Below are 23,604 nucleotides of genomic sequence, written 5' to 3'. Positions count from 1 at the left end.
TTGTAAAATCATGTATATTTCAAAAGTAATTCAAAGCCCTCTGTGAAAAAATTGAGGTATACGTATTCTTATACATGTGAAGAACTTAAATTCTTATCATTAAAATTTGATTTAGTATCATTTTCTTTAAAGATCTTTTACTGTGTTATTCTTTATACTTCCTGGTACTGTTATTTAGATAACATTTTCAGTCCTCCATTTTTATATCAAAATTTAGAATTTTGATAAAGGTAAAAATAGTTGTTCAGACCATGTGGAGAACAGTAGCTTGCAATTATCACCTTATTTAACAAACTGTAAGTAAACCAACTGATGTGATAATTTTACAGGCGTATGCAAATCAATCAACAAAGACTGGACCTGTTTTGTGCAAGTGTAAACCAACTGCCTATGACATCTGGAAGCACTGGAATTTTTGGAGAAGCCTAAACACAACTTCTTCTGCCCCTAGATACATTTGTTTAAAAGACTTCTCTCCTTCACCTCATTAACAGGAATCCTGCCTATTCATTCTTCATCCTTTAGTAAACCCCAATTTGGTCCCATTTCTGAACAATATTTTCAGTATTTGTGAAATCTAAACTGTGAGTATTGACTCAGCCAGCTCTGGAGTGTGAAGAAATTATTGTTATGACAAAATGGGACCAATTGATTGCCTTACAAAATTTTCGTTGGTCCTGAGAAAAATAACTGGAGATTATGATCTGGGATTTGAATCAAAACAGATCCCAGCCTCATTTTTCTGTGTTTAACTCGGACTAATCTTGGTAGAGCCATGTACTGTATCAAAGAGTTATAAATTAAAAAAAAATCAGTTTGAAAGTATTTTGAAAGAGGAAAAAAAAACAAGATGCATACCAATCTTAGGAATTAATTGCTGCAGCTATGCTAAATGCCATAGCAGGATTTGGGGGGCGGGCGGGAGCAAAAAAAAAACACAAACAAAAATCATATCATTTTAACCACTTTTTCCAAACTGAAAGGCTACATACAGTATAGAGCCTAAATTTGTTCAGTTATAACAACACAGCTTTCTTACGTAGGACTTGTATTGTAAAAATATTTTAAAGAACTCTAGGTGAAACTTGCAATTTCCATAAGTATTTCTTGTTTGTTTTTTTAATTTTCACTTCCATGGTTTTTGGGGAGGAGTTACTTTTTTTTTTTTTATTGATGTCTTAATAGTTTATAACATTGTGAAATTTTGGTTGTACATTTTTGTTTGTCGATTACCATATACATGTCTCCCTTCACCCCTTGTGCCCACCCCCTACCCCCATTGCCCCTGGTAACCACAATACAGTTTTCTGTGTCCATATGTTGGTTTATATTCCACATATGAGTGAGATCATATGGTGTTTGTCTTTTTCTTTCTAGCTTATTTCACTTAGCATAATACCGAGGAGTTACTTATTTTTATTGTCATAGATTAAGCATTGCAACAGAATTAAACCAACTACAGTTAATAAAAACTAGGCTAGTGTCTTGAAATCGTTTTCTGTTTTCTTCATCAACCTAATCAGCCTTTTTTCTTTTTTTAAAATCACCTAAAGCAGGAATCAGCACACTACAGCCTGTAGGCCAGATCCAGCCTGCCTCTTGTTTTTGTAAATAAGGTTGTATTGGAATACACTCGTGCCTACTTATGTATTGCCTGTGGCTACTTTCAAGCTGCTACCGCACAGTTGGTTAGTTGCAACAGAAACTGCATGGCCCATCGAGTCTAAAATATTTATTACCTGCCCCTTCCCAGAAAAAGTTTGCTAATCCTTGACCTAAGAATTGAAGTATTCTATTTCTTTTCTGGGATATTATATATTGTCTTGGCAGTAAAATGTAGTAGTAACAATAAAGACAAAACTCCTTATGAACTGTTTTAAAAAGATAGTGTAGTATGCCGGTTGAGCATATGTTTAGAGGATGATGGCCTGGGTTTACATCTCTATTCTGCCATTTACTTGGACAAATTACCTAAGTTGCTGATCCTCTTTGCTCCACCTGTAGAAAATAGGGATGAAAATGTTATCTGCATCAAGATTTAGTGAGAATTAAATGAGACTGTACATGTGAAGCCTTTATATAATACCTGACATCAGTGAGGTACCTATTATCATCATCTTTTTCATCACCACTCCTACTACCACCACCAGCATCATCATCGGTTCCACAAAATATTCTGGCCTTTTAAGTGAGGAATCTAGAGATATGGAGAAGCAACCTAATTACAAAATGATAAAGAATTATGTTTTAGCCAGAGGATTGGTAATCTTGACAGTCTAGCCAGGAAAAGAGAAACCATAGCAATTATTTTAACAGAGAGAACGTAATATGGAGGTTGGTTAAAAAGGAGTTGGAGAACTGAAAAGGAAAAATGGGAATGCCAAGGTAAAACACAGGAAGCAACTACCACTTGGATAGGGACCTAGGGACCAAGTTAAGGTTAATAAAACCTAGAACTTTGGAGGCAAGTAACCACAGGTTTTAAATATGAGCTGTCAGTGAGATTTACTTCCTAATATTGTTTAAAAAGGAAAGAGATGAAAATCTTTTCGGCAAATGTACTTGAGCAAGACATGTTTATTTTCAAATAGGACATTATTAGGCAATTAGCTATTGCTAGATAGAAAACAACACGAAACTGGCAATTTTTTGGCATTTTTATGTTTGAAACTTCTGTTCTAAGGTTGTCAAATGGTAGAACATCTTGAACACCTTCTAATTGGTAGTGGCTGCCCAGTCACACAGAAGGAATCTTTTAGCAATGTTTGCCATGTATATAGCATGAAAGGGGGTTGGGGGAGGGATGGATGTACACAATCTATTCCCTGAGTCATTTTATCATTTTAGAGTGCTGATGAAATCAGTCTCTTTTGGTAGTCACATGGTTTCATTCATCCAACAGATATATATTAAATACTTCCTATGTGCTAGGTATTATTCTAGGCACAGGGGATACAGGAGTGAATAGAACAAGAATCCCTACTCTTTTTTTTTTTTTCTTTTCTTTTGTGAGGAGATCAGCCCTGTGTTAACATCTGCCAATCCTCTTCTTTTTTCACTGAGGAAGACTGGCCCTGGGCTAACATCCGTGCCCATCTTCCTCCACTTTATATGGGATGCCGCCATAGCATGGCTTGCCAAGCGGTGCGTTGGTGCGCGCCAGGGATCCGAACTGGCAAACCCCAGGCCACCGCGGTGGGGTGGAGCGCACGCACTTAACTGCTTGCACCAGCCACCGGGCTGGCTCCCAAGAAGCCCTACTCTTACAGAGCTTATACTAAAGGGGGAGACGACCGATAATAAACATAATTAAAATATGTAGTATGCTGGAAAAAAAGTAAAAAGAGGAGACAATAGGAAATGTAGGTATTTGTGTGTGTGTTGGCGGGAGGTTGATAGGATAACCAGGAGGGGCTTCAAGTAGAAGATGGTATTTGGGTAGAGACATGAAAGTTATAGAATTGAGCCATGTGGATATCTGGGGCGAGAACATTCTAGGCAGAGGAATAGTAATAAAAGACTGAGGCCAGAGCATGTTTAGGATATTTGGGGAACAACAGGGAGGTCAGTATGGCTAAAACACTAAGTGGGAGGAGATGATTTCAGAAAGGTAACAGGGGCCCTAATCATTAGAAACTGGTAGAAGAATGGATGAATAGGGTAAATGTGATTACGAGGAAGCATTAAGGGCCCATTTTAGGTTAGTAATGAAGTCCATGGTTGTGCCTGTTTCTCTAGCAACATTCTGATAAAATCAGGTAAAAAAAGCACATTGCAGGGGCCGGCCCAGTGGCATAGTGGTTACGCTTGCGTGCTCCACTTTGGCGGCCCCAGGTTCGTGGGTTCAGATTTTGGGCGTGGACCTGCACACTGCTTGTCAAGCCAGGCTGTGGCGGGTGTTGCACATGTAAAGTAGAGGAAGATGGGCACAGATGTTAGCCAGGGCCAATCTTCCTCAGCAAAAAGAGGATTGCCCACAGATGTTAGCTCAGGGCTAATCTTCCTCACCAACAAAACAAAACAAAACATTGTAGTTGGTAGTTTCCTAACTATTTGTTAATTATGTAACCATATCTTTAAATCCAAGTTTTAGGTCTCTGTTTACTTTAAATTTTTAGTGGTTGTTATCTCCTACTTCTTCCAATAAAAAAGGACCAGCCGAATGCTGATAGACTATCATCTTTTCATAATGAGGGATGATAAACCTTAACTAAATATGTCTCATGAGTCTTGCAAGCAGAAATAGATTCATGAACTAGGTGATCTATGTGAGCTAACAAATTTGCACCCATTTTTCTATAATAGGATTGTTCATCACTAGATCTATTTTCCTATCTCCCCTTTGTTATTTTAAAACTAAAAATTTGTATTTTAATATCCTTAGTGATTTGTTTAAAAATGTATCTAGTTTTATTGATGTTTGCTTCTGAGATAATTATGACATGGCTGTCACATGCAGCTGGTTCAAATAACATGTTTTTGATTTTCACCAGTTTATCTTGAAGGTACCTGTTTGCAGTAACTGAGGCAAAAAGAGCATTTGAATCAAATAAGATCAGATTTAAGCAATGAAAAATACCTTTATTATGAAGGTACTGGGCCCCTGTTGAGTGCAGTGATTCCCAAGCAGAGTTTTCATAAATCTATTGTGCTGTATTTTATCCTTCTATAAACATGCAAAAGGCTTGCAGTTTTTTTCTGATTTCTCCTTCCCTCATAGATTCTTTGACATTTGATCAGAGAAATATGTCTCATTGCAGCATAGTAGATCTTGAAACAGAGGAACTTGGATTAAGAATATTAATTGTCATAAAAAACAAAATAAGGTCTTTATTGACCAACTGTGGCATGAGGGTAATTACTTTTCCTTAATGTCTAAGATATTGATAACAAAAGCTTTACTAATTCATATATTTCATTTTTTCTTAATATGGAGTAAATTTATTTAGACCTTATTGAATATTTGTGTATATTCTGAGTTTAGTTTACCCCCATTCATGTAACATGTTAATGTAATATAAACAATTATTAATTACCTGGTAGTATGGTTTCAGTTATCTTCATAGTTTCATCTTATGCTATTAAAATCATTTTAATAAGTAATTTAGTGAGAAAAAATTTAAAAATGTATTCCGATAGTCTTGCAAATCTTTTGTGCTTGAGCCTAACTATGATATAAAAGACAATTTTTAGCAGCCATTGTGGGTATTATTCTTCTTTTTTTTTTTTTTTTTTTGGTGAGAAAGATTAGCCCTGAGCTAACATCTGTTGCCAGTCCTCCTCTTTTTGCTGAGAAAGATTGGCCCTGGGTGAATGTCCGTGCCCATCTTCCTCTACTTTATATGTGGGACACCTGCCACAGCGTGGCTTGATACGCAGTGTGTAGGTCCGTGCCTGGGATCTGAACTTGTGAACCCCAGGCCGCCAAAGCAGAGTGTGCACACTTAACCACTATGCCACTTGGCCCCATGGGTGTTATTCTTAATAGTCCTTCCTCACTCCCGACTTCCCATCAGTCACCAGATACATCAGTTCTACATTCAAAATCTATCTTGATTTGACTACTCATGTCTACTTTCACCATCACCATCACCATCACCAATCACCTCTTAGATTATCACAGCAGCTTCTTAATTGTCCCTTCTGTCTCTTCCTGTATCAGTCAGGGTATGAATATGAATCAATCAAGATTCATATGCACATATAAAAACCACTTGAGCTTTATTTTAAGCAGAAAGGGATTTAATAAAGGTAGGCACATTCAATGTACATTTTTTCCATTTGTCGTTGAATGAATGGAAGTGGAAGAGGGTGGTACATAGTCATAAATGTAGATTTGCAGTACACGTGTTGCACATGGCTGTACCTAATGAGGCTTCAGATCACTTTTATGAAAATCGGTTGCATTTTAAAAGCTGATTTCATAATTTTAAGATTTTACATTAAATGTAAAATGTAAAGCTGTGAAGAAAATTAGTAAGAATCTCTAAAAATGAATCAGTTTAAAAATTTTTCAAAAAGCTGTGAATACTGAGATTAAAAAAGTACTTTTAAAGTATCTACAAAGCAATTGTTTTACAGGAATTTACAATTTTCTGCAGTGTTCTTTGAGACAGTGTTAATATTATAGCCTCTGTTGTCATGGAAACAAGTCTCTAAAGGCAGCCTCAGAGGCTAATGATTCCATGGTGTTGCTGTGGATAGAAACAACTGAGACTGTTGTTAGTCACATGGACAAGATTAAAAAAAAACAAAACTCTTTCGAGCTGATCTTATTGAGTGATACAAATGGAGCAGGAAAAGGATAATGGCATAATAGTCACTATTGTCTAATGAAGTATATATATAAGATTTTTCAAGTTTAAAATGCTTATGCTGAATTCCTCCTTTTCTGTAATAACCCAAATATAATGGTTACTGTATATTGCTTCCTCATTATTTATGTTAGAATCTTAAGTTTGACATTTTCCAGTTTAGAATCTTCTTATATAGCTCCCCAGAATTTTACCATGCTCTCAATCATGTGCTCAAAATATCCTCTTATCTCTTCATTTTGCTCTATTATCAGTTCTAACATCTATGCTGTTCCTCATCATCCAACCTTCATTTGATTACCTGTTATTTGTGTAGGGCTGTATTTTTGTTTCGTATGAACTAAATGAATTATTTTGTTGTTCTGTAATTCTTTGTTACCTGAGTGGATTATCAGCTGTGGCTGGGAAATTGTGTGTGTTGATATGCCATTTGTTGTTGAAGACTTTCTCAACAGTATTTGCCTTTGTTAAGGAAGAGGCAGCGGCATATGTTCTTTTTCCAAGTACTTGCTCAGTGCCCTATAGAGAGTGGGGTGGATTAAGATGATATAAGTTGTTTTAGGATTTTTAAAAAATTGTATTCAGATCCTTATCTAAAGGAGATAGATTTAGAAGAGTCTCAGAGCCAAGGTTACAGTGAGGTTTAAATGTAGTATTAAAGGATTTATAGTTTATCATAAAGGGTTTTGGAGAGCAGTGCCCAGTGGAGGAGATTTGGGGGCTTGGCCTTGAAATTTGACATAAGTATGTAGCTTTCCCTTATTTTTATGTTGAAGTGGATTATTAATCAGCTAATATCTGACCCTATTAAAGAGGCATAAGGAAACTTTGGAGGTGATAGATATGTTGGTTACCTTGATTGTGGTGATGGTTTCACGGGTGTATGTATATGTCCAAATTCATCAAATTATATACGTTATATATGTGCAGGCTTTTGTATATCAGTTATACCTCAATAAGCTGTTTTAAAAAATAAAACTGACGTTACAAGAAATAATGATAAACTTATAGACTTTTTTGTCTTTGATACTTTCAATGACTACAGCCAGTTATTTTGTAGTGTATCACTCAGTTTGGGTTTGTATGATGTTTAGTGATTAGATTCAAGTTATGCATCTTTGATAGGAATATCGCAGAAGTGTTGAATTCTTCTTACATCCTATCAAGTCGCATATGATTTCGATTTGTCCCTTTCCTGACGATGTTAACCTTGATCAGCATAGTATCTGCTGGATTCTTCACTGTAATTAATAAATGTTTTTAGGGGAGATACTTGTGTGTGTGTGTCCCATCCAAACTTTCATCTACTGGAATGAAATGTAAGGTTCATTTAGCAGCAGTTTATGTTAAACAGCAGTTGCTGTTAAAATGGAAGTTTTAATATCCGTTGATGTTTCTTGTATGAATTATTAGTGTGGTGGTTGCCAAATGATTTTGTGATTCCATCATTCCTTCTAAATTTTTTAGTTGGCGTATTACTATAAGGAAATGCTTTCTCTTCTCTCTCTCCATTTGTTCTTGTAATTATTTATATCAGTATGGACTCTCGGAATCCTGTTTTATTCAGTGGGTTTTATGCCATTGTTATCATTATTTATTTTGAGTCTCAAATTGTTCCCAATCTGACCGATGAGAGCCCTTCAAGCTGACTTCCGTGTCCTTTGTAATGCCCTCATTATCCTTTGAGCGCTTCCTTATTTTCTAGCACAGCAGGATGTTCTAGGCTCATATTGTGCTTAGCTCTGGCACTGAAATCGACTGTTTCTTCAAAGACTCCTGTTTTGTTTTTTTATTAGAAAATGAATATTTAGAAACCATGATCCGAGTGCTAAATATGTTCATGCTGTTGGGGTGTTAACTGCTCTCAGGTCTTCTCTGTGGACAGAGCTAGGGACATGTAAACACATACACACATTTATGCCTGTATTTCTGTATCTGTCTAGATATATTAAAAACCATGCATTCATACCAATACCTCCAATTGTAGTCTAAAACCATAGGTTTCATGCTAATTTTCTCCCTTTTCATATTTGTAACTCCCGTCTCCGACCAGAGGAACCTTGCTCCCATTATCCTTTATATATTTATTGATTGGGTCAAAATTCCCTGCATATAAGCAGTCACCTGTCACATTGCTGCTCTAAATGGACACCCTCCTCACTCTGCTCAGGCTCCAAGAGATCCCCCTCTTACTCCCCTGAAGCCCCTACACTTCATGCGGGAAAACTGCTACCGCCACATAGATACTCTCTTCGTCGCACTTGGGTTCCAACAAAACATATAAGGCTGCTGCCACCACTCTGCCCATATGGACACCCTCCTTTTTCTGCTTGGGCTCTGCTGCCACCCCTCCACTCGCTGCATACAGGTGCTCTCCACACCCTGCTTGTCTTCAACAGCCTGTTGAAGTCTTTACCTACACCAAGAAGTCTTTACCTACCCAAAGAAATCTTTACCTACACCAAGGCCATGACAATATTCTATAATTATTATCTTCTAGAAACCTAACTTTTGTACTTCCCTCAATTATGTCAGCAAACCATCTGGAATTAATTTTAAGTATGCTGTTAGGTAGAGATGAGGATTCATTTCATTTTCTGTATGTATACCCAGTTGATGCAGCAGTATTTCTTTTAAAACTATCTTTTTCTCATGCTTTGTCATAAATCAGGAGTCAGAACCTCTGGGTTCTCAAACATTTTTAAAAAATCTTGTAAGTATTCCACTGAAAATTGGTTAGCATTTAATTTATTCATTTTAAGCTCAAATATGGAATTTGAATTTTTTTTTCTTTAGGAACAATATGTAAATGGTGACTGAAGTCCCAAGCCACGCCCACAGAGACTTTGTTCATAATGTCCTTTTTTTTATTGTGGTAAAATATACATGACATAAAATTTACCATTTTAACCATTTTTAAGTATACAATTAATTCAGTGCCATTAAGTACATTCACAGTGTTGTACAACCATTGCCATTGTCCATCTTCAGATCATTTTTATCATCCCAAACTGGGAACTGGTTTAGACTGGAAATGAGAGGAAGGAAGGGAGGGATCTAATGGCTTAGATAGCTTAGAACAATTAATGTGAAATGCATTTTCAGTTTATTTTCTAGACAATGAGGTGGTGAAAGATCATAATAATTGTTTTTCTCTTAATATGAACAGATCTCCCATCCCTCACCCTGCATTATAACATCATTCCATATTCATTGTTAACAATTGGAAAAGTAGAATTCGAAATAAAGAGGTAGGGGGAAAAAGCTGCTCGTAATCCTGCCCCCAGAGGTTAACTTTTCAAACATTTCTTTCCATTTTTTTAACACAAATTTCATCATCCCTTTTTTACTAAATGTCATGTCAGGTACTGTTCTTACAGATGATTTTTAATTATTGTATAATATTTAATCTTATATAATTACTATCAATTTACTTAATGATTCCAACACCTTTGAATATTTAGAATATTGCACATTTTCCCAAGTCTAAACAATGCTCAGGAGCATATATTAAGAGTATTTAAATATTTCCTTTTTAAATTATTCCCCTAGGGTAGATTTCCAGAATTACCAAGTCAAAGAGTTTAGACATTTTTAAGGCTATAGATAATTACTGCTAAATTGGTTTTTATAAAGTTCATATGAATTTATATATCCAGCAGCAGTATGAGAGGACCTATTTCCATGCGTTAAAATTTTTGAGTTTTTTTATTGTTGTAAAAGAGATATAACATAAAATTCACCAGTTTAACTGTACAGTTCTGTGGCATTAATTACATTCCCAATATTGTGCAACCATCACTATTTCCAAAACCTTTTCATCCTCTCAGACAAACTTTGTAACCATAACTCCCATGCTCCTTTCTCCCTAGCCCCAGTAACTTCTAATCTACTTTTATCTCTGTGAATTTACCTGTTCTAAATATTTCATGTAAGTGGAATCATGCAGTATTGTCCTTTTGTGTCTGGTTAACTTCACTTAACATAATGTTTTCAGGATTTATCCATGTTGTAGCATGTATCAGAATTTTATTCCTTTTTATGGCTTGATAATATCCGTTGTGTGTTGTATACATATATATATATATATATATATATATATATATATATATATATACATATGTATGTATACACAGACCACATTTTGTTTATCCATTCATCTATTGATGGACTCTTGGGTTGTTGCCACCTTTTGGCTGTTATGAATGAAGTATCGTTGAACATTGGCATAAAGTATCCAAGTTCCTGTTTTCAGTTCTTTTGAGTCTGTACTTAGGACTAGAATTGCTGGGTCATACGGTAATCCTATCATTAGTTTTTTGAGGACCCACCAAACTTTTCTACAGTGGCTACACCTTTTTCCATTCACACTAGCAGTTTTTGAGGGTTCCAGTTTCTGTACATCCACGCCAACACTTGTTACTTTCTCTTTTTGTTTTCCCTTTTTTATTACAGCTTTCTAGTAGATGTGAAGTGATATATCATTGTAAATTTGATTTGCAGTTCCCTCATGAATAATGATGTTGAGTTTCTTCTCATGTATTTCATGGTTATTTGTATATATTTTTTGGAGAAATATCTATTCAAGTCCTTTGCCCATTTTTTTTTTTTTATGAGGAAGATCAGCCCTGAGCTAACATCCATGCCAATCCTCCTCTTTTTGCTGAGGAAGACTGGCCCTGAGCTAACATCCATGCCGATCTTCCTCCACTTTATGTGGGACACTGCCACAGCATGGCCCGACAAGCAGTGCATCGGTGCGCACCCAGGATCCGAACCCGGGCTGCCAGCAGCAGTACACTTAACCGCTACATCATGGGGCCGCCCTCGTTGCCCATTTTTTAATTGGCTTTTTGTTACTGAGTTGTAGGAGTTATTTATATATTCTGGGTATTAAGCCTTCATGAGATAGATGATTTGCAAAGATTTTCTTCCGTTCTATGGGTTGTCTTTTCACTTTCTTGATAATGCCCTTTAGTGCACAAGAGGTTTTAATTCTGATGAAGTCCATTTTTATGCTTTTGATTGTCATATTTAAGAATCCATTGTCAAATCCAAGGTCATGAAGATTTGTCTCTGTTTTCTTCTAAGAGTTTTATGGTTTAGCATTTATATTTAGGTCGTTGATTAATTTCCAGTTAGTTTTTGTGTATGATGTGAGGTAGTGATTTAACTTCATTCTTTTGCGTGGGGATATCCAGTTGTCTCAGCACGATTATTGAAGAGACTCCATACGTTTTTGATAAATCTTGATTGATTTGATAGACAAAAAAGGTCAACGTTGTAATTTCATGTTGTATTTCTTTATCAGTGAGGAAAAGCATGGTTTCAAGTTTAGCAATTTGTTCTTCTTATTTTGTCTCTTTTAATGCACATTGTCATCTTATGGTTTTAATTTTAATGTTTTCGTTACATGTAAGATATGTCATTGGTGTAGCAAATATTTATGAAGTAATCCAGCTTATAGGGATTGGGACTTCTTACAAAACACCTTTTCTGTGTTCCAGTTACACCTTTCTAAAAATAATTGAGTCAAGCCAGATAGAGTAATTGAGTGTAAGTATCAAAATTTCTTAGTTTAAATTTTGTCACTAGAGTTCCCACTTCTTTTTTCATTTTTTCCAGAATATATCTGATGCATAATAGATACTCAATGAATGTTAGTTGAATTAATGGCTAACAACAAGTTGAATTAATGGCTTTACAGGCAGATCTAAGGCAGGTTATTACAATTCATGATCATAGAGGTTAAGAGCACAGATTATTTAAAATGATATAATTCAATTTTGAAGTCCTTTAAATCTTTTGTCTGTGGATTTGTAAGCCCCAGTTACCTACCTGATGGGCTAATAAAATTACTTTTGATCCTTTGAATGCAAGGAGGAAAGTAGTCAAATATTCTAAATGCTAGAAAAATATTTTATAGTCTATGAAGCAAGTGTCTTGTTTCCTAGAGGAAGAATATTGGAAGTCATTATCTTCTGTTATTTTCATTTAGACATCTAAAGAGTAGTCACTCATTTTAACTACAGAGTCATTAAAATTATTATTGGTAGTATAATTATTTCTAAAATAATTTCTGGAGAGCATTTTCTCATTTAAATTGAAGTAATGTATTAATATTTTACCTACTTCTCAATTATTTTGGAAAACTATAATTTATCTTGATGACAAAACTTTCTGTTGTGTGTTTTCCTTTTATTTTGGTATTTTTTCTGATTTTTTGTCGTTGATGATTTTTAGCCAACAGAAGCTGTACCTCCCTCTTCTCCCACTGTCCCTGTGATCCCTGTCCTGCCAGTCCCTGCTGAGAATACTGTCATCCTACCCACCATACCACAGGTTTTTATTAGTTTCTTTTTTCTTTATAAAAATTTCATTTGCTTTTAATGTTTCATTTGTATTTTTTTCAAACTGTTTTAACTATTTATTTGTTCGATTTGATTATTCACTTTGGGCTTCAATCAGTATTTTTAGGGAATTAAATATTTGGGATTTAATATAAAATGGGTTCAATATTTGCCATTGTATTCGGTTGTGTGGGAAATAGGACACCTTCTAAACTTAATAATATTGAACCTCCTTAGATTTATCATGCTTTTGTACTTATAAATCTGTTTGAAATATTTTTAAATATTTTTGCTTCAGAAAATTTTATTTTCTAAACACAATAAAAATCATTGTCCTCTTGATCCTGTACTGATGTGTCATTTTATATAGGATTTTGTTTCCAAATATGTATTTATCTTCTTTGGGAATATTCATCTTTCTGTCATTTGCTTAGATAACATATTTCACATTTGTTATTTAAAAATAATAGCTGATGTATATAAAGTATATGGGAATTCTTTGTGCTATCTTTGCAACTTTTCTGTAAATCTAAAACTATTCTAAAATAAAAGTTTATTTTATTATTATTTTTTTTGTGTGAGGAAGACCAGCCCTGAGCTAACATCTGCCACTCCTCCTCTTTTTGCTGAGGAAGACTGGCCCTGGGCTAACATCCGTGCCCACCTTCCTCCACTCTATACGGGACGCCGCCACAGCATGGCTTGACAAGCAGTGCGTCGGTGCGCGTCCAGCATCCAAACCGGCGAACCCCAGGCCGCCGCAGCGGAGCGCGCACACTCAACCGCTTGCGCCACCGGGCCGGCCCCTAAAAGTTTATTTTTGAAAAGTTAGTGTGTAATAGTCAAAAAATAAAATGATATCGTAGCCAAATGTCAGAGAATCTGAACATTTTTAGCTTTCAGAGCTTTAGTAGTTCCTAGGGATGGCTTATTAAGACATTAACTGCCCTACTAACAGAGTTATCCGAAGTCAAAATAATAGTAGTGTTATTAAGTATAATAATAATGATCTTTGGAGTGAAAGATCGCAATCTCATTTAAAGTGTAAACAAGTGCATCTTTAGGTATTTTTACTATTGTTGATCTCTAGCGTAAAAATCTAGGTAAAAATAGTATGTTTGCTCTGTAAATGCAGTTTCAAAATAAGTCTTCCCATTGAGAAAAAATGGGATATCAACTACGATTACTCACATCCCAGTGTCCTTCTCCTCTCTCCAAAAATGAAAATCAATAGGAACATCATACAAAATAGGATTCTAGGGGAAATTACAGGTATTACACGAAGACGTCAATCTGTGTTATTATGCTAGTACTTCTATATAGTCTTTGACCCTTTATGAAAATCATTAAAAGTTAAATCATTGTAAAGCCACCAAGAATTGAATAAATCCAGATGGATATTTTCTCTATATTGCAGAGAAGAAATTGAACTTACAAATAAAATATAATGCTAAGTAATCAGCCTAAGAGTTATTGTAATATTGTGATAATGTAACATCTTTCCAAGTATCTAGTCTTTAGTAGTACTATACACACACACACACAAGTTTTTTTTTTTTTGGTGGTGAGGAAGACTGACCCTAAGCTAACATCTGTTGCCAATGTTCCTCTTTTTGCTTGAGGAAGATTGTCCTGAGCTAACATCTGTGCCAGTCTTCCTCTATTTTGTATGTGGGACATCTCCACAGCGTGGCTTGATGAGCGGTGTGTATGTCCGCGCCCGGGAAACGAACCCGCGAACCCTGGGCTGCTGAAGCGGAGCGCGCGAACTAAACCACTATGCCACATGGCTGGGCTCTACAATACTTTTTTTAAAGTAGGAGATTTGAAAGTTTATTTTACTCTCGTCACTTCAATTCATCTTTTGATGTTAAAATAGTTTTCTAGAATCCTTTGAAATTTTGTAGTAGTTTCTGTTCTTATATTCAATAGGGAACCTATCCTTTCCTTTTTAGAGTTCTCTGATCTATTTCCAGGTATCCCTAACTCAGCATCACACTACACTTGGAAATTGTTGAGACATTGCATAGCCTTGTTGTAAGTAAAGGTTGCAGAGTCAGATTGATCTGGTTTGGAATTCCAGTCCTACCACTTACTAGCTGTGTAACTGTGAGCAGTGTGACTTAACCACACTGAGCTTCTGTTTACTCATGTGTAACACTGAAGATGATAGTAGTACTACCTTGAGATGTTTTACAGTGATTGAAAGAATAATAATGCATGTGCAGCTGGCATATGATCTTGACTATTCATATTATTAGTGTTATTTCATGTTTGTTTGAGACAGTAAACCAAGGAACAAGTTAAAAAAACAAATGAGGATGTGTCCACAGAGAAAGGCTTATTTATTCCACGTAACCTCATTTTACACTACCTGCACTACAAAAGTTCGTGTAGGGTAGTTTAATAATTTATGTTGTACTATGTGAGAAGCCTATGGGTGTGCCTCATTTTCCAGAATAAGTAAGTATGTTCCTGATTAATCAAGTATAACATGTACATTATAAAATTAATATAACTGATCAAAATGTTTGTCCCCAAAGAAATTTTGAAATCCATACTTAATATATAACCCAATTTTAACATTTTAAATGGATATAATTTTTCTTTTAAAGATCTACTACTTTACATTTTAGATACATCAAGATGTAATAGAAATAGAAGCAAAAGACACAAGATTCAGAGTCTAGTCCTGCCCTTGTGACTCAAACAAGTTAGATAACCTCTGAATTTTATACTCCCTTCATTTATTAAAACCGGGGATAACGCCTTTCTTCCTACTTCAAAATGAGTTTGGCAAATTAGACAGACACAGAGATAGCTAGGTGGATAATTTTTTTTAAATATTCTATTTAATTATCTGTAGAACTTTTATACTTTTCAGACTTCTTTTATGTTAATCGTGTTATTTAAATTTTATGAAAGCCTTCTACAGTAGGAATTATTATGCCTATTATACAGACTGGTACAGAGAAAGATATATTGAATGATTGCTTGAAGTTGCAGAAAGAGCATGGACTTTATAGTGAGACCTGACTCCACCACTTCCTGGCCTCACCCCCTTCTGGCTGTGTGTTGGTGGGGAAATTACTCAGTTTCTCCACATAGAAACTGAACAAATAGGTGAATCAACAACAGATGGTAGTTCTTGCTACTGGAGATGTAATCATATAATCTCTATGATAGTGGCCTATTAAACATACAGGCTTATTTCCACCCCAGAGTAAATACTCAGCTTTAAAACCAGATGCTTTAGACCTCTATTTCTACCAATTGTGAGGAGCTATCATGTAATTAAGGTATTGTTGAAAATAGCTAATTTTGTGTGTCTGTAAAAGTCTTTGTTCATACTCAGATAGGTACTTTGGAGAGATTGGTTTTCGTCCAGTTTTTGTTATTATTTCAATCATGTAGATACTAAGATGAATTTAACATTGTCCTTGTCCTAGTAGTATCTGTGCAAGAGACAAGTTAACAGATCTCTCTTGCATGACATGAGAGTGGTTACATTAGAGATATATCCAATGCAGAGCATCCTATTGCTTCTGGACTGTTCAAGTTTCACAAAACATCTGAGTGTTGAGTCTTAAATGATTTGTCCTTAGTATAATCTAAAGCGTGACTTGATATATTTTTGTTTTACTGGTAATCTTAAATAGAATAGCATACTTTGGATTACCTTGATGAGCCTTTTTTAACCACACACTAATATCTGACTGCAGTGTCCTTATTCTGTTTGTGTTTTGGGTTTTTTTGATTTCGTGTTTCTTTATTTGTTTTTGTATTATTTTCAGATCATTTCATACTTATAGGAAGTTGTGAAAATAGTACAAATAAATATCATATACCTTTACACACATCCCCTACTTGTTAATATTTTTGCTTACCGCATCTGCTGTATCATTTCTCTTTCTGTATAATTGAGTATGATATTATTATTTTTTTGGGAACCATTTAAAGGAAGTTTCACTCACGTCCTTTTTACCCCTAAATACAGTCACGCATCGCTTAATGACAGAAATGTATTCTGAGAAATGCATTGTTTAGGTGATTTTGTCATTGTGCGAGCATCAAAGTGTACTTAAACCTAGATGGTATAGCCTGCTACACACCTAGGCGATATGGTACTAATCTTATGGGGCCATCATCGTATAAGCAGTTCATCATTGACCAAAATGTCGTTATGCAGCATGTGACTGTACTAATATTTTATAAAACTAAATATTTTTTTCCTAAGAACAAAAATACTACCATAATACAATGATCTAAATCAGAAAATTAACATTAATATAATACTATTATCTAATCCACAGACCTTAGTTATATTTTGCCAATTGCCCCAATAATGTTCTTTATAGGAAAAACAAAAACAGGTCCTTTGGTCAGTCCAAGACCACACATTGCAGTTAGTTTTCATGACGCTTTAGTCTCCTTTAATCTGGAGTAGCTCCACAGTCTATCTTTCATGAGTATGACATTTTATGAGAGAACAGGCGAGTTATTTTGTAAATATCTTTCAATTTGTATTTGTTTGATGCATTTTCCTAATATGAGGTCATATATTTTTTCCAAATTTTTTATTGTGGTGAAATATACGTAATGTAAAAGTTACCACCTTAACCATTTTTAAGTTTACAGTTCAGTGGTATTAAGTACATTCATATTGTTGTGTAGCGATCACCATCATCCATCTGCAGAACTCTTTTCATCTTGCAAAACTGAAACTCTAAACAGTTCCCTCTCCCCATACCCTGGCAACCACCATTCTATTTTCTGTCTCTATGATTTTTACTCCTCTAAGAACCTCATATAAGTGGAATAATACAGTATTTGTCTTTTTGTGGCTAGTTTATTTCACGTAGCATAATGTCCTTAAGGTTAACGCATGATGTATCATATGTAGCATCAGAATTTCCTTTCTTTTGAAGGTTAAATAATATCCCCTTTTATGTGTATACCACATTTTGCTTATCCATTCATCCGTCAGTGGACCCTTGGGTTGCTTCCACATTTTAGCTATTGTGAGTAATGCTGCTATGAACATGGGTGTACAAATACCTCTTCGAGATCCTGCTTTCAATTTTTTTGAGTATATACCCCAAAATGGAATTATCGCATCATATAGTAATTTTCTTTTTAATTTTTGGGGGAACCACCATACTGTTTTCCACAGTGGGTGTATCATTGTGTATTCCCACCATCAGTGCACAATGGTTCCAATTTCTCCACATCCTCGCCAACACTTGTTATATTCTGTTTTCATGATAGTAGCAAGCCTAATGGGTGTGAGGTGGTATCTCATTGTAGTTTTGATTTGCAGTCAATGATTAGTGATTTTGAGCATCTTTTCGTGTGCTTATTGACAATTTGTATATCTTCTGTGGAGAAATGTCTATTGAAGAAGTCCTTTACCCATTTTTGAATGGGCTTGCTTGTTTTTTGTTGTTGAATTTTAGGAGTTCTCACTATATTCTGGATATTAATTCCTTATCAGATATATGATTTGCAAATATTTTCTCCCATTCTGCAGGTTGCCTTTTTACTCTGTGGATAGTGTCTTTGGATGCACAAAATTTTTACTTTTCAGAGAGTCCAAATTGTCTATATTTTTTTGTTGCCTATGCCTTTGGTGTTATATGCAGTGAATCATTGCCAGATCCAGTGTATTGAAGCTTTTACCCTATGTTTTCTTCTAAGAGTTTTATAGTTTTAGGTCCTTTATTTAAGTTATGGATCCATTTTAAGTTAATTTTTGTATATGGTGTTAGGTAAGGGTCCAGCTTCATTCTTTTGCATGTGAATATCCAGTTTTCCCAGCACCATTTGTTGAAAAGACTATCTTTTCCCCATTGAATGGTCTTGGCACCCTTGTCGAATAATTTAACTGTATATGTGAGGGTTTATTTCTGGACTCTGTTCTATTCCATTGGTCTCTATGTCTGTCTTTATGCCAGTACCAAACTGTTTTGATTACTGTAGCTCTGTAGTAAGTTTTGAAATGAAGAAGTGTGAATCCCCCAGCTTTGTTCTTCTTTTCATGATTATTTTGGCTATTCAGGTGCCTTGAGATTACATATGAATTTTAGGATGGGTTTTTCTATTTCTGCAGAAAATATCACTGGGATTTTGATAGGGATTAGATTTTAGATCTGTAAATTGCTTTGGACAGTATTGACATCTTAACAATATTAAGTCTTCCAATCCATGGACATGGAATGTGTTTCCATTTATTACTATCTTCTTTAATTTCTTTCAGCAATGTTTTATAGTGTTCATTGTACAGGTCTTTCACCTTGTTGGTTAAGTTCATTTGTAATTATTATATTCTTTTTGATACTATCGTAAATGGAATTATTTTTGTAATTTCCTTTTCAAATTGTGCATAGGAATGCAACTGATTTTTGTGTGTTGACTGGACCCTGCTACTTTGCTAAATTTGTTTATTAGTTATGACAGGGTTTTTTTTGTGGTATCTTTAGGGTTTCCTACATATGTGATCATATCGTCTGCAATTTGAATGTTTTTATTTCTTTTTTCTTGCCTAATTGTCTGGCTGTGATTTTCAGTACTATGTTGAATAGAAGTGGTGAAAGCAGACATCCTTGCCTTGTTCCTCATCTTAGAGGAAAAGCTTCCAGCATCGAGTGTGATGTTTGCTGTGGGTTTTTCATATATGACTTGAATATGCTGAGGTGGTTTCCTTGTATTCTTAGTTTGTTGAGTTTTTTAAATCATGAAAAGATGTTGAATATTGTCAAATACTTTTCTTGCATCAATTGAGATGATTGTGTTATTTTTTTTCCCTCATTCTGTTGATGTGGTGTATTACGTTAATCGACTTTCATATGCTTCATGACTCATACTTGCATTCCAGGAATAAAGCCCACTTGGTCATGGCGTTTAATCCTCTTAATATGCTGTTGAATTTGGTTTGCTAGTGTTTTGTTGAGGATTTTTGCATCAGTGTTCATAAGGGTTATTGATCCGTAGTTTTCTTGTAGTGTTCTTGTCTGACTGGTATCAGGGTAATGCTGGGTATCAGGGTAATGCTGGCCTCATAGAATGAGTTAGGGAGTGTATGCTCCTCTTCAATTTTTTGGCAAAGTTTGAGAAGAATTGGTGTTAGTTCTTCAAATGCTTGGTAGAATTCACTAGGAAAGGCATTAGATCAAGAGCTTTTCTTTTCGAGAGATTTTTGATTACTGATTCAATCTCTTTATTACTTATAATTCTATTCAGATTTTCTATTTCTTCATGATTCAGTCTTGGTGGGAGTTTGTCCATTTTGTATAGGTTATCCCAATTGTTGAAGTTCACTTGCTCATAATATTCTCATAATCCTTTTTATTTCTGTAGAATTGGTAGTACTGTCCCCACTTTCATTTCTGATTTTAGTAATTTGAGTCTTCTCTCATTTTCTTAGTTCATCTAGCTAAAAGTTTGTCAATTTGTTGATCTTTTCAAAGAAGTAACTTTTGGTCTCATTGATTTTCTCTCTTATTTTTCTATTCTCTATTTTGTGTATCTCTGCTCTAGGTTTTATTATTTCCTTCCTTCTGCTAACTTTGGGTTTAGTTTGTTATCTTTCCAGTTCCTTAAGTTGTCAAGTCAGGTTGTTGATTTGAGATCTTTCTTATTTTTTAAGGTAAGCATTTGTAGCTATAAATTCCCCCCTTAGCACTGCTTTTGCTGTGTCCCATAAATTTTGGTATATTATGTTTTCATTTATCTTGAAGTATTTTCTCATTTTCTTTGCAATTTCTTCTTTGGTCCAAGAATGTGTTGTTTAATTTCCACAATTTGGGGGATTTTTCCAGTTTTCCTTCTGTTATTGCTTACTATCTTCATCCCGTTTTGGTTAGAGAAGATACTTTGTGTGATATGTATCTTTTAAAATCTGATGACACTTAATTTCTGGCCTAACATTTGATCTGTCCTGGAAAATGACCCATGTGTAGTTGAGAAGAATGTGTATGCTGTTGTTGTTGGGTAGAGCATTCTGTGTATGTCTGTTAGGTCTAGTTGGTTTGTTGTGTCATTTAAGTCCTCTATTTCCCCTAACCTTTGTCTGGTTGTTCTACACATTATTTTAAGTGGGACATTGAAGTCTCCAACTATTATTGTAGAATTGTCTACTTCTCCCTTTACTTCTGTCATTTTTTGCTGTATGTATTTTGATGGTCTGTCATTAGGTACATAAAGTTTATAATTGTTTTATCTTCTTGCTGTACTGAACCTTTTATTAACATGCAATGTCCTTTTTGGTCTCTTGTAACCTTTTTTGATTTAAATTCTATTTTGTTTAATATTAGTATAGCCACTCCTACTGTCTTTTGGTTACTATTTACATGGAATATCTTTTTCCATGCTTTCACTTTCAACCTGTTTGATCTCAAGTGAATCTCTTGTAGACAGCATATAGTTGGGTCATATGTTTTATCCATTCTGCCAATCTTTTTTTTTTTTGATTGGTGAATTTAATTCGTATACATTTACAGTAATTACTGATAAGGAGGGGCTTCTGTCATTTTGTTGTTTATTTTCTATATTCCTTATAGCTTTTTTGTCCCTTATTTCCTGCATTACTGTCTTATTTTTTGTTTGGTTAATGTTTTTGTAGTGAAATGTTTAAATTCTTTTCCCATTTCCTTTTGTGTATATTCTTTAGCTGTTTTCTTTGTGGTGACCATGGGGATTACGTTTAACATTCTAAAATTATAACACTCTGATTTGAATTTACACCGGCTTAATTTCAACTGTATACAAATCTCTGCTTCTTTAACAGTTCCATCTCAACCCCTTTCAGTTGTTGAAGTCAAAAAATTTTGTCTTTATGCATTGTATGTCCAAAAACAAACTAACAATTTTTTGAATGCATTCATCTTTTAAATTATGTAGAAAACAAATGTGGAGTTACAGAGCAAAGTTACTGTAGTATTAGGTTTTAGACTAATAATTGATTTTCCTTTTTTGCTAATGTTGGCTTTAATTCTATACTAAGTTAGCTTTTAGACTAATATATAGCTTTTAGGCTAATTTTTTAAATATAATTTAAAAAATATTAGTTTCTTAAATCATGTAGAAAACGAAAAGTGGTGTTACAAACTACTGTTACTAGCTTTTATATTTGCCCTTTTATTTATCTTTACTGAGATCTTTATTTCTTCAAACACCTTGAGTTACTGTCTGGTGTCCTTTAAATTCAGCCTGCAGGACGCCCTTTAGCATTTTTTTCAGGGCCAGTCTATTGGTAATGAACTCCCTCAGCTTTTGTTTATCTGGGAATGTCTTAATTCCTCCTTCACATTTGAAGGAGAGTTTTGCCAAATATAGGGTTCTTGGTTGCCAGTTTTTTTCTTTTAGCACTTTTAATATATCAGCCCATTGCCTTCTGACTTCTAGAGTTTCTGATGAGAAATCTGTTGACAGTCTTATTGAGGATCACTTGTATGTAATGAGTCACTTCTTTCTTGCTTCCTAAAAATTCTCTCTTTGTCTTTGTCTTCCACCAGTTTGATTATAGTGTATCTTAGTGTGAATCTCTTTGAGTTCATCCTACCTTGAGTTTGTTGAGCTTCTTGGATGTTTACATTAATGTCTTTCATCAAATTTGAGAATGTTTTGGCCATTATTTCTTCAGACATTCTCTCTGCCCCTTGATCTCTCTCTTCTCCTCCTGGGACTCCCACAATATGTATATTGGCCTGCTTAATAGTGGCCCACAGATCCCTTAGACCCTGGTCACTTTTCTTCAGTCTTTTTTCTTCCTGTTCTCAAACTTAATAATTTCCACTGTTCTATCTTCAAGCTCACTGATTCTTTCTTCTGCCTGCTCAAATCTGCCTTAGAATCCACTCAACATCATTTATTGTACATTTTAGCTCTAGAATTTCCTTTTGGTTTCTCTTTAGGTTTTCTTTTATTGATATTTCCATTTTGTTCATACATCATTTTCTTGACTTTGTCTACCTCATCTTTTAGTTCTTTGAACATCTTTAAGATGGTTGTTTTAAAGTCTTTATCTAGTAAACTCACCACCACATCTTTTTCAGAGATTTTTTTTTTTTCTCCTTTGAATGGACCATACTTTCCTCTTTCTTTGCATGCCTTGTGATTTTTTTGTTGAGAACTGGACATTTGAATCTTATGATGTGGTAACTCTGGAAATCAGATTCTCCCCCTTCCCTGGGGTTTGCTGTCCTCAGTTTTTGTTTTTTTGATTGTTGTAGGCTATCTCTGTGCTAAGAATCAGCCTGTGGTATAAACTTAAGGTCTTCTCAAGTCTTTTCTGTGCTGGCACCTTCCCTGGCCATATGTAGTGACTTTCTAATTTCTGTTGTAAATGTGGTTGCTTTTGAATATCCTAGTCTTTAGTGTCTGGCCCTCAAAAGGGTAGAAAGAGAAATATGAAATGGTAGGAGGAGATGCTTGCACTTTAAGTCCCCTGGAGGTCACTTCAGCCAGAGGGGGAGGGATTTGCATCAATTAGGGGAGGTTCAACAACAGTAACCACTGCCTCTTTGTCTGCACCTCTGTGATCAGAAGCAGCAATCAGAGCTCAGATCCCCTGTATTTGGAGGACAGGGTCTTTTTTTGCCTACCCTGGTTTGTGCAAGCTTTGTGCCAGCTGCTCTGGGAACACTTGCACAGCTGTGTTACAGGGCTGAGGGGTGGGAGTTGGATAGCTGTTACTGTGCTAAGAGCTGAAATGGACTGGATTAACCACAGTTGACCATTCAGTACTTCCCCTGGAAGTTGCAAGCCTTTAGTAGACTACAGAATTCCAAAATAGTTAGATCAGATAGATTCTGCCAGTGCAGTTGTTTTCTAGGTGGGGAGACAAATTTTTGGTGCTTCCTATTCTGCCATCTTCCCAGAATCCACCTGATTTGTTTTTACAGTCACTTTAACTTACCAGTGATCACCTAAGTGATAGCATT

General features: G+C 35.1%; 1 protein-coding gene across 15 annotated transcripts in view; it reads left to right on the top strand.

Annotated features, from left to right (window-relative positions):
* The window catches only part of DLG1 (discs large MAGUK scaffold protein 1), a 283,086-nt gene that overhangs the window by 138,380 nt on the left and 121,102 nt on the right, over positions 1 to 23,604 (top strand). For 10 of the 15 annotated variants that reach the window (XM_087439816.1, XM_087439818.1, XM_087439817.1 and 7 more), the window contains one exon: positions 12,558 to 12,656. The exons of the other annotated variants lie outside the window; for them this stretch is intronic. In XM_087439816.1, the coding sequence (XP_087295942.1) occupies positions 12,558 to 12,656 (99 nt within the window). The remainder of the gene's footprint in view (positions 1 to 12,557; positions 12,657 to 23,604) is intronic. 15 annotated transcript variants of the gene reach the window in all.

Source organism: Ceratotherium simum, chromosome 15, assembly GCF_057802395.1.
Source record: "Ceratotherium simum simum isolate JZ-2026a chromosome 15, ASM5780239v1, whole genome shotgun sequence".
NCBI lineage: Eukaryota > Metazoa > Chordata > Mammalia > Perissodactyla > Rhinocerotidae > Ceratotherium > Ceratotherium simum.
The sequence above is the reverse complement of the archived record's forward strand: the minus strand, read 5'-3'. Positions and strand labels throughout refer to the sequence as shown.